Raw genomic sequence first — 17,016 nt, 5'->3', positions numbered from 1 at the left:
TCTGACGAGCCTTAGCTTACCAGGACCCCCTGAGTGAACCTCGCAGAGCCAGGAGTTGATGCAAAAGCAAGAGGAATTTATTGTTCCAGTACATTGGGGCCATCCTACACCGAAGGAGACGTGGCGACCCCGCACGCAGATATTCAGCAAGTATTTATACAGTACTTCATATGATTTATACAGTCATTCAGCAAGTATTTATCAGAGCAGCAGCCATTAGGCACGATGTGTTGGCAGAACAGCGTGACTTTTAAACTGATTGGTCTTTAGGGAATGAGGTGGCAAGGACTTTCTTTGTCTCTAGGTGGCCAATGGTCACTGAATGTGTTGACCTGCTCGGGGCCTCCCCCACCCGCAGGTGGCCAATGGTCGCCTCCCCACCCCCACCCCGCATGGTCTAAGGAATGTAATGAAACCTCTCCTTTCCAGAGGGGAGGGGTGCCTAAGTGCTTCGTGACCTTTTTTTCTTCCAGGAGGGGAGGGGTCTGGTGGAATTGTCCAAATGCCCTGACCTGACCTCTCCCCTGGAAGCGCTGCTGGATGGTTGGCCCCGGCTCAAGCCATTTTAGGCAAAACAGTTCATATTTAAATTGATGGATCCGAAGCGAAGCTTATGGTTGTGGAATTTCTTAAGATTAACAAACCTCTTAACACAGAACATAACGGGGTATGTGGCCAATATGACCCTGCTCTGAGTCAAGTTATTTTTCTGTGTCACTGACAGGCAGGCATATCACAGGGATAGTATGGGATAGCTGGCAGGCATGGAACAAAATGGCTGCAGCTATGCTGAAGGGGGCAGACCTCAACAGTCCTAGCTTGTGTCAAGTTGATTAAACAAAACCAATCAGCTCAAACAACTACAGAGAAATCACTGAGCCTGCCGCGTAGTAAATGACAATAAATAACCGAGTCATCCGATAATGGTTATTATTAGAGTCCTGAGTGACCTTTGCCCCCGGGGCGGACCTGTGTCTGGGAGAGAAAGCATGAGCTTGTGAGTCACGGGGATTTGAGTTAAAATCCTGGCACTCCTATCTGACGCAATCAATTCTTCATTCTCTTATTCACTAACAAGCAGTCCAGAATCCATTATTCCAGACATGGAGGCAGATGGTCAGGCATTCAAGGCCAGCCTTGGCTGTATATGAGAAGTTGAGGCCAGCTTAGGCCACATGAGAGCCTGTTCAAAAACAATAATATAGGCCCACTGTGGTGGCGAAGGCCTTTAATCCCAGCACTGGGGAAGAAGAAGCAGGTGGGTCTCTGTGAGTTTGAGGCCAGCCTGGTCTACATAGCAAATTCCAGACAAGCCAGGGCTACATGGTAATACCCCATGTCTTAGTTAGGATTTCTACTGCTGTGACAAAACACCGTGACCAAAAGCCATTTGAGTGGGCAAGGCTTTGTTTTGGCTTACAATTCTCAGGTCCTTCAGTGAGGTAAGTCAGGGCAAGAACTCAAGGCAGGACCCTGGAGGAAGAAACTGAAGCAGGAGCCATGGAGGAAAACTACTCCCTAACTTGCCCCTCACAGCTGGCCCCTCACAGCTGGCCTCTCACAGCTGGCCCCTCACAGTTTGCCCCTCACAGTTTGCCCCTCACAGCTTGCCCCTCACAGCTGGCCCCTCACAGCTGGCCCCTCACAGCTGGCCCCTCACAGTTTGCCCCTCACAGCTTGCCCCTCACAGCTGGCTCCTCACAGCTGGCCCCTCACAGCTGGCCCCTCACAGTTTGCCCCTCACAGTTGGTCCCTCACAGCTTGCTCAGCCTGGTTTCTTATATACTCCAGGAAGACCTGCCTGGGGGTGGCACCTGCCAGGTGGAATGGGTCCTCCTATATCAGCCATGAATCAAGAAAATTCCAGGCCAGGTTGTGGTGGTACACACCTGTAGTCCCAGCAAGGGAGGCAGAGGCAGGCAGGCCAGCCAGCCTGATTTACAGCAAGGGTTCCATGATAGCCAGGGCTACACAGAGAAACCCTGTCTCAAAGAAAAAAAAAGAAGGAAGGAAGAGAGAGAGAGAGAGCACAAATGCCCTATAGATATTCTCACAGGCCAATCTAATGGAGGCAAGTCCCCAACTGAGATGTTTTGTTTTGTTTTGTTTTGTTTTGTTTTGTTTTGTTTTGTTTTGTTTTGTTTTGTTTTGTTTTGTTTTGTTTTGTTTTGTTTTCGAGACAGGGTTTCTCTGTGTAGCCCTGGCTGTCCTGGAACTCACTCTGTAGACCAGGCTGGCCTCGAACTCAGAAATGCCCCTGCCCCTGCCCCTGCCCCTGCCCCTGCCCCTGCCCCTGCCCCTGCCCCTGCCCCTGCCCCTGCCCCTGCCCCTGCCCCTGCCCCTGCCCCTGCCCCTGCCCCTGCCCGTGCTGGGATTAAAGACATGCTCCACCACACCCGGCTAAAGAGTTATTTATTTTATTTATATGAGTACACTGTAGCTGTCTTCATACACACCAGGAGAAGGCATCAAATCCCATTACAGATGGTTGTGAGCCACCATGTGGTTGCTGGGATTTGAACTCAAGACCTCTGGAAGAGCAGTCAGTGCTCTTAACCGCTGAGCCATCTCTCCAGCCTACCCAACTGAGATTCTTTATTCCCAAATATGTCTAGGTTTACGTCAAGTTGACAAATAATAAGCACACTCTGACTTAAACACACACACACCACTAACGACAATACCAAACAAAAAAAATAGCTCAATTTTAGCAGCCACTGCCATTCACCTAACCAAGTGCCTGGAATGTTCTGGCCCTTGGGCCATGTCTCTCTGATTGTGGCACACTGTCATTTTCCAGAGAGGGGCTGGGCTCAGAGCTGGCTGATAGAGAACCTGGCAGTGTAGCCAAGGGGAGGGCTCCAGCTGCCTCCTATCGAGTTGACCTTTGACCTCAGTCCCGTCTGACGCGGGCAAGGGGAAGGCTATGTATAGTGCCACATCCTTCTTCCTCAGCATTCAGTCTGCGCCGGTTATAGAGGACGGGGGACCCTAGAATTCTCTATGCTAAAGCGTAGGTTAGCCCACTCCCCTCCCACCACTAATAGGGGTGCTGGAGGAAGAGGCTGAGGCGGGACTCCTAGCAGGAGGTGGAGCAAGGGCAGAGACCCTGTCTGCGGAGGAGTGGGGCTGGGTCCTCGAGGTTCTTCTACCAGAATTCCCTGAGAGGTCCAAGGGCAGAGGACGACATGAACTGTCTTCGGGACTCAGGCCGTGGCCTCATTCCTGCCTGGGAGACGCTTCTACTAACAGGTTCGTGAGAGAGCGAACATGGCTTCACCTCGGGCTGGGGACAAAGAAGGGACACCCTCAGAGAGCCCACATAGATCGCAGCACAGAACTCCTGGTTATGAAACCGGAGCGCTCCAAATTCGCCAGCAATCTTTTTGTTGTGGAGCGGGATCCTTTTTAGTCTTGCTAGGTAGGCCCACTCCGCGGCATAGCTCAGAAGTTCCTGCAATCCTCCTGCTTCAGCTCTGCCCCTCCCCCCACCGCTGAGGGCACAGGTGTGTGCCTACACTGCCCGGCTCTTTACCTCAGTCACATCCTGCCTGCCTCAGGGGAGGTGCTAGTTCTTTTTACAAAGAAGAATTAGAAGATCAGAGAGGGACCTTCCCCTGCTAATCACCCAGGACTGGCAAAGATCAGAGTTAGAATTCCAGAGCCCTGTCCCTTTCTGCCAGAGCAGCACGGCCCTAATAAAATTATCACAGCCCAGCATTATCTCAGAGCCGGGAAGACTAAGACGGGAGGATTGCTGTGAATTCGAGGCCAACCTATGCTACTCAGTGAAGGCCACACTAGTCAGGACTACATAGCAAGACCTTGTCTCAAACAAACTAACAATACGAACATTCATATACCAGGTCCTGAGGCCGGTCTCAGTTGGTCCAGTGCGCACCTAGCTTAGGAGGCCCTGGCTTCCAGATAAACCATGTGTGCTGATATACACAGGAGTCCCAGCATTAGGGAGGAAGCAGGAGGATGAGGAGTTCAAGTCAAACCCGGTTATATTGTGAGCTTAAGGCTAGCCTGGGCTACATGAGAGCTTGTCTCAAAAAGAAAAAACATGGGAATTTAGGGGTATTTGAGTGAGATAGCTCAACAGACATGAAAGACAAACTCCTACGCTCCATGAGGAAGTCAGCACCACCATTGTAACTGCACCCGCCACCAAGGTAGTGTTAGCATCTTGGGACAGAATTGCATCCAGTGCTTGCTAGGAAGTTCGAGGCAGTGCTAGCCAATGCATCATCGGAAGTCAAGGGGGGAAAGTGGTGTGTGGTTCATGGGACAAGGCTTCCTGGGAACTCGCGTGGTTGGGTTCGGCTGCAGTTCCACACTGGACAAGCCTGGGTACCCGCTAAGAAAGGGAAAGCCATTGCCCTCTCATTGCCCTCTTCCTGCTTCCTGCCTGCACATTTCCACCCCCAAACCTGGAGGACAACATGCTGTGCCCTGAGTGTGTTCTTAAGAACAAGGTTTTAACTGAGAGCGAGAGCCTCGGCGGATAAAGGGCAGATCTCTCAAGTTTGAGCTAGCTGCTGGCGTCACTCATTCTCGTGGTGTGATCAGCAGAGCTGCCTGCGGCTGACGCTGAGACCGATGGAAATGCACATATCTGCCTTTGAAGGTGCCTTTCTCACCCGGAACTTAAGGGATAGCGTAAGTCAGTTGATGCTTAAGTCCAAGCAGTTTGGAAAAAGCCAGTGAGGCCACCTCTGCTCGTTGGGATACCTGAACACTGAGAGTGACCTCTTACTCTCGTGTGAAGATTAAAAAAGTATCCTATGTGTTTTACTGCAAGTAGGCCCTGGGGCAGGAGGATGACATCTCCAGATAACAATGGTTGCTAGTCCTGTCACCAGCACAACGGGGGTCATAGCCAGTTCAGCGGTCAACCGTAAAGACCTAGCTTATACTGTAGCCTCTGTATGCACATCCTCTTCCCTGGGTTGTAGTGTGTTGCTAGTGTTTAGTACTCAGGTTTGGTTTCTGCTGTTGTAAAATATTACACACACACACACACACACACAAAGAACACAAAGGTCCAGTACTATCCATCCTAAAGCCACCTGAGGTGGGTGTGGAGGTGCCCACCTGTAATCCCAGCACAGGGCAGGCAAAGGCAGGGGGCCCACAGAAATCTGGAGGCCAGCCTGGTCTAGATGGCAGGTTCTAGGCCAGCCAGGGCTACACAGTAAGACTTTGTCTCCAAAACCAGCAAAACATAAATAAAGCCCCAAACTCCATCAGTTTAAGGCTTTCCTGGTCCCCAGGTTGGGGCTTGCATTGCGAAGGGGATGGAGACCCTCTGACATCTCTCCTATTCTCTCTGGGTGTGCTTCATCCCCCACAGAGATGCTCTCTGGGCATGAACAGAGAAAGGGGAGGAGAGAGAAACGGGCCCGGAGCGCTTGCACCTGACTGCTGTAGTTATGGGGGAGAGAGAGAGAGCATACGTGCTTGTGGATCTTTCTGGCTGGGGCCTAGTTAGAACCCTTCTGGATGTGCAGCCTCACCTCCCACCATCCCTAAGTCTCTCTGCCCAGATCAGAAGGAGCCCTTTCTCCCACTGGGCCTGACCCAAGAGAGCCTCTGCCTCCCTCCACAGTCCTTGGCTGTTCATGTCCTTCCAAATGCTGGCAGTGTGGGTCATTTCCCAAGGCCCCTCCTCCATAGGCATACCTGTTCCCCACCACTGTAATCCAGTGGCCTTCATACAAGTCTAAGCCGCCTCATCTCCCAAACTCTGGAAGACACTTCTAAAGGTCTTCCACCAGGCCAACACCCCAGCCCCATTTCAAGTCCTGACCAAAAAGCCTCAGCACTACCTCAGCCACCTCCCAGACAGCTCCAGGACTCCTTCTCTGAGCCCCAAGGAGCTGGAAGAATCAGCCGGGTGGAGGTGGGGAGTATGCCTTTTGTGTTAGGCCTTGGCAGGGAATATGGTTTCTTGACATCCATTTTGTTCCTAGCCTTTAAAAAGGTGAGGGGTTGGGACTGAAGAGATGGCTCAGAAGTTAGGATCATTAGCTGCCCTTGTAAAAGACCTAGGTTCAGTTCCCAGCACCCACACCAAGGCTTGCAACCTTTATCATTAGCATGTGTGAGTTGTGTGCTGTGGTGTGCGTGCAGAGGTCGGCAGAACAACTATGTGAGCTCAGTTCTCTTCTTCCACTTTTCTGTGTGTTCCAAGTCATCTGGTGGCTCACAGCATGGCTGCTCTTCCTGGGGACCTCAGTTCAGTGTGACTTATAGGATAAAGCAGCAGTGTGTCTTAGTTAGGGTTTTACTGCTGTGAACCAACACCATGACCAAGGCAACTCTTATAAGAACATTTAATTGAAGCTGGCTTACAGGTTCAGAAGTCTAGTCCATTATCATCAAGACAGGAGTATGGCAGCATCCAAGCAGGCATGGTGCAGGAGGAGCTGAGTGTTCTACATCTTCATCGGAAGGCTGCTGGCAGAATACTGACTTCCAGGTAGCTTAGCTGGGATTGAGGGTCTTAAAGCCCACACCCACAGTGACATACCTACTCCAACAAGGCCACACCTTCTGATAGTGACACTCCCTGGGGCAAGCATATACAAACCATCACAAGTGGTGTCTTAGCAGGTTGTGGACAAGGTGTTGTAATTATAAAAGGATAAAAGATATAAGATATGTTCTACTGGGGGTGTGATAAAATATGGGGGGAGGGGGTGTCTCGGTGGGCCCATGCCAAGGCATCCCTTCCCCCTGAGGGACCAGACACAATGTACTATAAGTACACGATGGTACAGTATAGAATAGGGTTTATTCAGGGCATGGAGAGGGGAGTTAAAAGAGTAGTAGAGGCAGAGAACGGCAGAAAGAGAGAGAGAGAGTAGAGAAGTAGAGGCCAGCCATGACCATGTGGAGAGGGGGATAGGAAGGGAATGGAGGGAGAGGGGGAGCAAGGGGGCAAGAGAGGCATGAGAGAGAGGAAAGAGTAAGAGAGAGAGGAGGGGGCAAGCAGCCCCTTTTATAGTGGGCCAGGCCTACCTGGCTGTTGCCAGGTAACCGTGGGGGTGGAGTCCAGACAGAGTCCCAACAGAAGGTGTGCAGCTAAGAGACTGCACCATGCAACAGAGCAACAAAGATAGCACAAGAGTTTTATTGTGGGGAAGGGGAATGAACTGAAAGACCATTTCAGAGAATGGACATGAAAGAGAGATGCAGACAGACAGACAGACAGACAGACAGACCAGGAGACAGAGAGAATGAACAAGACAGAACGATCTGAGGTGACCAGAGCGTTTTAAAGGGGTTGTGTGTCATTACTCAACTCATAGCAGCCGCAGTGGGTGATGATGTAAGCTGCAGCCACTGAGTCCCTGAAAGGCCAACTTTACAGCAGTGATGCAGCAGAGGGTGGGGGGACTCGGAGAATGGGAGCAGAGCCATAAGAGGAAACAGTGGAAGTAGAGAATAATTGCGGAAGAGTAGGAAATGATGGTGAGAAGGTTCGTGAATGCCTAGGGGAGGGAAGCACAGAGACAGGACTGCGGCTTTGAAATGTGTAGTAAGACATCTGTGGTACTGAGAAAGCCCGGAGGCCAACATGCACTTTGATATCTTTGACATGCTGACAGACACCCCAGGTGCCCACACAGGGTAAAGGAAATGACATCTTTAAGGCAGGTAGAAACTGGTTTCACAAGTTCCAGAGATCATTTCTAGAGATTTGAACTGCCGGTGTGAGACCTAACAGCTGTAAATCCAGATCTAGAGTATCTGATACTCTCTTCCGGCCTTGGTGCGCCGAGCCAGTGCACACATGTATGTACACACACACACACACACACACACACACGGCTGTCAGGAGGATTGCCACAAATGGGGTCCAGATCAGCCTGGATAGCCTGGACTACACAGTGTAGTCCTATCTATAAAACAACAATAACAACAAAAAGAATCAATGCACTTTTGGTTGAAACAGAGCCTCCTGTAGCCCAGGCTTGCCCTCGGTCTGACATGTGGTTACCCTGGGCCTCCTGATCCTACTGATCCTCCTGATCTCTAACCACCAAGGGATGGGATCCCAGCTGTAATCACCACACCCAGAATTATCACTTCTATTAATACTTTTCTGTTACTGTGGTAAAATATCCCAACAAGCAAGTTAGGAACAAAAAAGGGTTTATGAGGGATACAGTCCAACGTAGTAGGGAAAGCTGGCAACCAGTCAGGGAAGTCATGGCCATAAGATCAGGAAGCTGATTGGCCACATTTTCTATCACACACAAGAAGGGAAGGCGTAGAGGAAGTAAGGCCATGCTATAAACACTGAAGGCCCGCCCCCAGTGATGCACTTCCTCCTGCTTGACTCTATATCATAGATCACTTGTTCTCAACCTTCCTAATACTGCGACCCTTTAATATACTTCCTCATGTTGTGGTGACCTCCAACCATAAAATTATTTTCATTGTTACTTCATGACTGTAATTTTGCTACTGTTATGAATCGTAATAAAAATATCTGATATGCAGGGTGTCTGTGATCCCTGTGAACGGGTCGTTTGACCCAGAGTGTCATGACCCACGGGTTGAGAATCACTCTCATAGAGGTTTTATAACCCCTCCTAAACAGCGCCTCCTCATGGGGACCAGGTCTTCAAACACAACTCCTTCATGCTAACACTTTCTCCAGCATCTGTAACTTTGGTTCACTTGCGAGCAGGCCACTTGCAGGTAGTATGTCACCTGTGGTCTCACTTGTCCCTTGCTGTCCCCTCCTCCTTCCTGCCTCCTCCAAGGTGCCCTGCTCTCCTCCTGTACCTGCTCAGCCACCTCCAAGCTGCCCCAAATGAAAGGAGCCAACACCCAGCTGCCTGTCCCCGGAGCTCTTGAGAAAGATCTCAGCACTTCTTGGTTCCCAGAGCTTGAAGCCCAGCCGCCAACCTCATCCTCTCCCAAGGGCCTCCCAGGACGTCCTCGCACTAGCCAAGAGGTGCCGAACGCTGAAGGTAGCTTGGTCATCAGGGATGTGTCAGCTCAAAACTCAGAGAGCCACACCAAGGTTCTGGACGCTGTCGAGTCCCAAAGGAATCTGGCAGAACACATTGTGTTTGAAGTAAAGAATTGTGTTTGAAGTGTGAGTGGGGCCCATTCTCAGAAATCAGACTCGCCACACCCCTCAGGGCCCAACTGGGCATCTCTCAGGTGTTGTTAGTCACCCCTGTGATAGACTGCTTTCTCTTGCTGTCACAGACTAGCTGAGACTGAATAATTTATAAAGAATGGAGGTTTAAAGTCGGTCTTGTAGTTAGGGTTTCTATTGCTGTGATGAAACCCAACCACCTGATGCAACCTAGGGAAGAGAAGGGTTATCCCGGTAACAGTTCATGACAAACGGAAGTCAGGGCAGGAACCTGGAGGCAGGACCTGAGGCAGAGACCATGGAGGGACAGTGTTTACTGGCTTGTTCTCCATGCTCACCTGCTGTCTGCTTAACTCAGGACCACCTCTCAGAGGCAGCACTGTTCCTGTGAGCTGGGCTCTCCCATTTCAATCATTAATCAAGAAAAGGACTCCAGGCGATGGTAGCTCTCGCCTTTAATCCCAGCACTTGGGAGGCAGAGTTAGGTGTATCTGAGTTCGAGGCCAGCCTGGTCTACAAAGGGAGTTCCAGGACAGCCAGGGCTACACAGAGAAGCCCTATCAAAAAAAAAAAAAAAAAAAAAAAGGAAGAAGGGAGAGAGAGAGAGAGAAGAAAACAAAGAAAAGAAAAACTGACCCCGCAGACTTGCCTATGGGCCAATCTTATAGAGATTTTTCTAAATTGAGGTTCCTACTTTCCCAAAAACTTTAGCTTGAGTCAAGGTGCCAGAAAAAAGAAAAGTAATCAGAATAGTGGGGATGGTAATATAGGCCTGTAGTCTCAGCACTCAGGAAACAAAGCAGGAACTGCAAAGTCCAGGGCTCTAGCATGTGCTTGAGGCCAACCTGGGTACATGGAATTCTGTCTCAAACACACGCCCTATATTTTAAAAATGACATTTGTGTGGAAGAAAGTTTTAGAGGTTAAGAGCTAGCTAGCATTTGGTGAGGGGCCCGTATTTCCTGTTACCTGGTAGATGGTTTCACTTAGCAATATAGAACAAGAGGGAGAGGCAGGAGGGTCACCCACCTGAGCAGCTCAGGGAGTGACACTCTGTCTTAAAATAAAGAGCAGAAGCAAAGCTACAATAGAACTCAGTGCTAGAGCCCCTGACTAGAATCCCCCAGTGAAGGGCTGGGGGCGTGACTCAGTGGGAGAGTCCCTGTCTAGAATCCCCCAGTGAAGGGCTGGGGGCGTGGCTCAGTGGGAGAGTCCCTGCCTAGAATCCCCCAGTGAGGGGCTGGAGGCGTGGCTCAGTGGTAGAGCCCCTGCCTAGAATCCTCCAGTGAGGGGCTGGGGGTGTGGCTCAGTGGGAGAGTCCCTGTCTAGAATCCCCCAGTGAAGGGCTGGGGGCGTGGCTCAGTGGTAGAGCCCCTGCCTAGAATCCCCCAGTGAGGGGCTGGGGTGTGGCTCAGTGGTAGAGCCCCTGCCTAGAATCCCCCAGTGAAGGGCTGGGGGCATGGCTCAGTGGGAGAGCCCCTGCCTAGAATCCCCCAGTGAAGGGCTGGGGGTGTGGCTCAGTGGTAGAGCCCCTGCCTAGAATCCCCCAGTGAGGGGCTGGGGGCATTGCTCAGTGGTAGAGCCCCTGCCTAGAATCCCCCAGTGAGGGGCTGGGGGCATGGCTCAGTGGTAGAGCCTCTGCCTAGAATCCCCTAGTGAGGGGCTGGGGGCGTGGCTCAGTGGTAAGAGCCCCTGCAAGGATTCCCCAGTCGGTAAAAAGCATCTGTCACCAAATCTAATGAGCTGAGTTTAAGCCTCAGAACCCACATGGTAGGAGGGAACCAGCTCCAACAAATTGTCCTCTGACATCTTCATACATCCTCCATACCCCACAAACACACATAAAGTAAAAATAAGTTTTAAAGAAATATACTAAAGAAATTTTAAAACAAAATGCTCAGTTATTTTTGGTGAATGAGGCATATACCTTTAATCCCAGCACTCAGGAGGCAGAGGCAGGTAAATCTCTGTGCATTTGAAGGCAGTCTGGTCTACATAGTAAGTTCCAGGACAGCCAGAGCTATATAGGGAGACTCAATATAAAAACAACAAATCAAGCAAAATAATAATAATAATAATAATAATAATAATGCCTCAGCTATAATAGAAATAGTTTAATATAAGTGTCCCTAGCTTTACTGAATACTTAGTAGCCTGGTATTATTATTACTAGTATAATTAATTCTGTGACTACTGACACTGTACTGGCCACATGCAATGGAACATAGGAGCTTGTGAACCCCAGTAGGGCTGTACTAATGAATGCATGAATGACAGAGGGTGAATGAATGCATGAGTGAATGAATGAATGTGTGAATGAATGAATTAGAGTGAATGAATGAATGTGAGTGAATGAATGAATTAGAGTGAATGAATGAATGAGAGAGAAAGAGAGAGAGAGAGAGAGAGAGAGTATGTGTGTGTGTGTGTGTGTGTGTGTGTGTGTGTGTGTGTGTGTGTGTGTGAATGTATGCATGTAACTGTGTGGGGCAGAAGAGATGCCAGTGTCTCTGGGAGGTCACCTGGAGGTCTTGCTCTCTGTTCCCACAGACAATCCCAGCCTGATCCCACTGGTGACCTTCCCCGAGTCTTCCAAGGGCATAATCTACAGTGACCTTAACTACTCTGTGATCCTGCAGTGGATGGTGACCATGAACCCAGAGCCTGTGCTGAGCTGGACCTTTGATGGAAAGCCATGTGGAACTGGGGAGAAGCTATTTATCCGGCGACTGTCCCCAGATCAGCTGGGCACTTACCTGTGCATAGCCAGGAACACAGACAAAGAGCTGGTCTCTGAGCCGGTGACTGTCTCATTGAGCCGTAAGTGTCCCCCGCGATCTCTGTACCCACATGGGTCTACAGCTGGCTTCCTGTAGCCACCCCAGATCTTTATAGCCAAAATGTCACTCCATGTTTTCTTCTACTTGGTAGGCTGTGGCTTAGTCATTTTTGTTGTTGTTGTTGTTGTTGTTGTTTTGTTTTGTTTTGTTTTTAATTTTCTCTCATGTGTATCTGCGTGAATGTCTGCATGTGTATCTCTGTACACATGAAGGCCAGAGGCTGATAGGTCTTCCTTAATGGCTCCCCACCTTGTTCACTGAGGCAGGGTTTCTCAGCTGAACTCAAAGCCCACCGATACTAGCCTAGATGGCCAGGTGTTCTGGGATTCATCTCCAACTCCCCATCACCTCTCAGGTTCTGGGATTAGAAGCAGGTCATATGCCTGACATTTACTGTGAGTCCAGAAGGTCCCAACACTGCTCCTCGCATTGCCCAGAGAGTACTTTATCCTTTAGCCCATCCCCCCAGCCCTTCCTTAACCCATTTTATATATGACAGACTTGGTCTTGGGGGTCCTTAGCCGATACCCTCCCCTAACACCACCAAAGTCCAACTTGGTGAAGGGATGAGTTTTATTGGGGTTACTTACATAAATGTGGGTGAAGTGTTACTAACAGGAACACAGAGGACTCAAAGACAGCTTTTATCACCCAAGCCCACCCCAGCATGAGTGACAGCTTACAAAGCTGGGAACCTGGAGCCCAGCACGGAGACAGCCAGGAGTGTCAGCTTCAGCACAGGACACCCCAGGACCACGTTCTCAGATGGGGAGGGGAACAAGGGAGAGGGGGAGGAGGTATGTGTCCCAGAGATACAAAGGACTGGCTCTGGACAGAAAGAAAATAGAGGTGACCGTGGGGAAATGGCTATTTATAAAGGTACAAGAAGCCCTGCAGTAGGATAGGTGCTTAATTTTTGTCGGGCATGTTAATTAGGGTAGCCAAAGGGAGCTTTTGATTGCTGGACTTCAATACTTTGATAGCTGGATCTAGGTAGTCTGCTTCAGGGGATGTGGCCAAATAAGGGAGTAGACCTTGGTGGCTAGCTTTAGGAATATAACCTAACAATTTTTAGCAAGTCAGAGGGAATAGGGGAGAAGGGCAAGGCCTGCCAGAGCCGTGATAGTCTTGCTGGGGCTGGCAGGGTCCTTCAGGTTTACCTGCGGGTGTCTCCTCAGCTGGGCTTGTCTAAGAGCTTGTCAGCAGCCACTACTTAGATACACTTACCAGGAGCCTACAGTCAGTTCCAGAGACTGGGGAGCTGTTTGGAGTTACTTGCTTCCTGCCTTAAGGACCTTTATCTCCAGGCTGGAGGCTTTCACACCCGCCCTCCTCCAGGACTTCCTGTTGTTACACTTTGCTTTTACATCCTGTGTCTGAAGAAGTTTCCTAGGCAGGTGACGGTGGCACATACCTTTAATCGCAACACTCTGTGGGAGGCAGAGGCAGGTGGATTGCTGCCCGGGGAGGGGGGGGCGGGGGGGGGCGGGGGGCGGGGGGCGGGGGGGCGGGAGGGGGGACCCTGCCAGCCCCAGCAAGACTATCACGGCTCTGGCAGGCCTTGTCCTTCTCCCCTATTCCCTCTGACTTGCTCTCCATGGGGTGTGGTGGTCATGTTTTCCACGGGGCGGCTGGAACCAGGCAGGTTGCCAGGCCTATGGAGTGCAACAGGCAAGCTAGGCACAGTGGGCTGCTAGGAGCCAAGGGGGGGAGGGACCTAGCAGGAAGTGGTGCAATAGGCTAGAGCAGCTTCAGTGATGAATGCTGAATGCGGAGAGAATTTTCTTCCCCAAGGTGTTACATACAGCTCTATAAGACAGACACTCCAGACAGTCTTCGGTGAAATAACTCATGCACTTTATTCCTTGTGGGTAGAGTCTTATATACATTTTGGGGTGGGTGGAGTCTAAAGGCAGATGTTTCCTATTGGCTTGGTCTGAGATCTTAGGGACGCGTCATCTGCATGTGGAAGGACTTCAGGTGTTGTCCCTACTTGACTGATTGCCCAGTCCTCTCCATGGGGTGTGGTGGTCATGTTTTCCAGGTCAGGAACCTGGTTGGGAGTAGATTAAACGCCTACCATTCTCAGCTATGAGAATTACTGGGATTTCTGAATCTGCTCGACCTTTCCAAGTTTTCTGTCCGGTGGCACTGTCCACTGCCCCACAGGGGTTGGGAGAGGAAGAGGAGAGAGAGAGAGAGAGAGAGAGAGAGAGAGAGAGAGAGAGAGAGAGAGAGAGAGAGAGATGGATGAGCTTGGAAATAGGAGGAAGAGATGGGTGTGTGGAAACCACAGTGTACAGAGGAGCCTGAGTTCTAAGTTGACAGGAATCAGGGTGTAGAGGTGGAGGGTGGCTCCTTCAGTCTCCTCTCCCCTCGGTTCCCAGCAGCCACCGGGGCTCCCACAGTTCCGGCTCCCACAGTTGCCTATCCCATGAAGCCGAACGACTACATGTCGGTCTCAGGAGGATCCGCCATAGCCCTCATCGTAGCGGCCACCATCGGAGGATTAGTCCTGATCGGATCTGTCTGCTTCTATATACTGCTGGCACTTAAGGTAATTGCGTTCCTCCCACTGGTCCACCAGAGGACATCCACTCCAGCCCACTTGAGCTCAATTTGAGTCGCTCTACCAGTGGAATAAGCTAAATTCTATTCCCAGCTTTATAGGTGAGGCACAGACAAGTCAAAACATCAATTCCGAACCACACAGCCAGGGAACAGCAACAATTTAAACTCTGACCAAAAGAACAAAACAAAACAAAACAAAACACCAACCCAACCGACCCATGGGAAAGAATGACTTTGACCCCAGAGGTGCCCATCTGACTCACTAATACCCAAAGTGACAAGAGAAGCTCTAAGGGCTTGCTCAGCTGCCGTGGCTCACATCCGTTTAGGGAAGCTGTAGAGAAGTGGAGTCCCTTTGGGGCTCAGTGTGCCCATCCGCAAAATGGGAATGGTCATAACCACACCCAACCCACAGACCGACATGAATCTGAACCAGCTTTAAGCAGTAGTGGGCTTTGTGAGTGCCTCATCCCATCCACTCTGTGTGTCATGAGGGAGGCAAACATGATCAACAAAAATGAGTATGAAGGATGGGAACTCAGGAAGGGAGATAGGTAGCATGGGGGGGGGGGGAGAGCATCAGGGGGCGATGACAGAGAGGGAGGACCCATCCTGCAGAGAGAGAAGACAGCTAAACAAAGCCTTGGGCAGCAGAGAGGGTTTTGGCTGGCAAATTAACCTGCTGCCAAGTCTGAGGGTCTGAGTTTGATCTCCAGGAACCAACATGGTGGGAGGAGATGATGCCGGAGCATGCACACATATGTACACAACTGGAAATTATAAAATAATGCTTAGGGCCTCTACATATGAATTTGGAGGGATCGCAGAGCAACACATAGCAGTGATGTACTCTCTCTTTCTCCCCTCCCTCCTCCATCCCCTTCCAATCTTTACTGCCGAACCCACAGAAATAAGGAACGTGCAGCTAAGCCATGAGCTCATGAATCTCTACCCGAAGCCGATCCCAGGACAGGAGTCTCAGGACAGGAAGACATGGCCCTTGTCAAGCTCCACCTCCCTCCCATTTGTGCCCAAGATGTCCCCAGCTAAATAAAGCCTTTTCTATCTTCCTGCCGGCTGCCAACACCCCATCTTCACAGTCCACCTATTCCGGGAACACTGTCTCTATTCTTCTGCCTCGTGGACTGCAAACAAGAGAAACTCCCTGGCTTAGTTGAAGGGAGGGGAGGGAGAACAGGAGGAAGAATTTGACAGAAGTCATGAAGATTTCCCAGAATCCAAGGGTGTATCTGTCAGCCTCAGCAAGGTAACGAATTGCCTCTGGAATCTAGCAGCTTGAAATAACAGCCATTTGTGCCGATTGCAATTCTGTGGCTTCGGCTGTAGGTTAGGCTCGGCAGGTGGGGGCTTGCTGCAGTATCTGTGGTCCAGTGACTGTCTGGAGGGGCAACATCAGTGGAAACAGCTGGCATTCCTTGGTGTCCTCTTATGTTCAGAAAGGTAAACGCCAACCGATTACGAGGCCTCTGGTTCAGAACCTAACACCATCGTTGCCATCCCATTGGCTGGAGGAAGTCACATGACCGGCCCAAGAGGTGGGGGCCCTGGCTCTACCTCTTCCTGCTCTCAACCCACCTTCTCTTCCTTACAGTCTTGCTCTTAAGGAATTCACGTGCTGTGTCTTCTTCACAGCCCCCTCCCTCTTTTCTCCTTTCTCTTTCATTGCGTTATCCCAGAATTTCTGTCCCTGGGAGTTGACCAACTCAGCCAGCTTGCTTACAACATGTAACATCTGTTGGACTGATGTTTTTGTACACTTTGTAAAGATGTGTCTCTGTCCTTATTTGCCTGCCCAAAGCACCTTCTGATTGGTCAAAATAAAAAGCCTATAGCAAAAGGCAGCGTAGTTAGTAAGATGGGACATCTGGCAGAGAGAGGAACTCTGGGAAAGAGAGAAAAACACGAGAGATTTGCCACCCAGCCTGAGAGGAAGCTGGACTACGAAACTGAGGCGCTATAACCAACCATGTGGCAGACACAGACCAGTAAAGCAGGTTAATACCAGTTTGGAGCTAGTTGGGGAGCAAGCCTAGCATAGAGCCTAGGCATTTATTAGTAAACGCAAGCCTCTGTGTCGTTATTCTATTCGGGAGCTGGAGCAGGCATAGAAAAGCCAGAATGGTTACAGATGTCCCTGGTTTCCTACTGCGATGGGCACAGAGATACAGGACGCCATCACAGGACCTGGGACAGCAGAAAACGTATTGCCCTGCCTTGCAAGCTGAACAGGGCACAGAATATTTCTTCTGAGTGTAGAGGTTGTTCTTGCTTATTTTCTAAATAAAAATCTAGATTACTGCCGGGAGATGGTGGTACACGCCTTTAATCCCAGCACTTGGGAGGCAGAGGCAGGTAGATTTCTGAGTTCGAGGCCAGCCTGGTCTACAAAGTGAGTTCCAGGACAGCCAGGGCTACACAGAGAAACCCTGTCTCGAAAAACCAAAATAAATAAATAAA

General features: G+C 50.4%; 1 protein-coding gene across 5 annotated transcripts; it reads left to right on the top strand.

Moving 5' to 3' along the window:
• Igsf23 (immunoglobulin superfamily, member 23) lies at positions 43-16,392 on the top strand. 5 transcript variants are annotated; one of them, NM_001364025.1, is made up of 6 exons: positions 2,954-3,252; positions 6,363-6,487; positions 8,784-8,993; positions 11,678-11,947; positions 14,355-14,524; positions 15,447-16,392. In NM_001364025.1, exons 3-6 carry the CDS (start codon positions 8,834-8,836, stop codon positions 15,450-15,452), a joined length of 606 nt encoding a protein of 201 aa, NP_001350954.1. In that variant the 5' UTR covers positions 2,954-3,252; positions 6,363-6,487; positions 8,784-8,833; the 3' UTR covers positions 15,453-16,392. The 5 variants fall into 5 exon arrangements, with proteins under 5 accessions (NP_001350953.1, XP_006540418.1, XP_006540417.1 ...); NM_001364024.1 differs by lacking the exons at positions 2,954-3,252; positions 6,363-6,487 and adding an exon at positions 43-146; XM_006540354.4 differs by lacking the exon at positions 6,363-6,487 and having other exon boundaries at positions 2,931-3,252; positions 14,358-14,524; positions 15,447-15,644.
• Positions 16,393-17,016: the final 624 nt, after the last annotated feature.

This window comes from Mus musculus, chromosome 7 (genome assembly GCF_000001635.26).
Source record: "Mus musculus strain C57BL/6J chromosome 7, GRCm38.p6 C57BL/6J".
NCBI classification, from domain to species: Eukaryota; Metazoa; Chordata; class Mammalia; order Rodentia; family Muridae; genus Mus; species Mus musculus.
Note: the sequence above shows the minus strand (reverse complement) of the source record. Positions and strands in the feature narration are given on the sequence as shown.

Bases quoted from the DNA above. Each gene is read 5' to 3' on its own strand.
- Igsf23 (NM_001364024.1), top strand. From the start codon at position 59: ATGCAAAAGCAAGAGGAATTTATTGTTCCAGTACATTGGGGCCATCCT. The intron at 147-8,783 runs GCAAGTATTTAT...GCCTCCTCCAAG, and splicing joins ACCCCGCACGCAGATATTCA to GTGCCCTGCTCTCCTCCTGT. The intron at 11,948-14,354 runs GTAAGTGTCCCC...CTCGGTTCCCAG, and splicing joins GGTGACTGTCTCATTGAGCC to CAGCCACCGGGGCTCCCACA.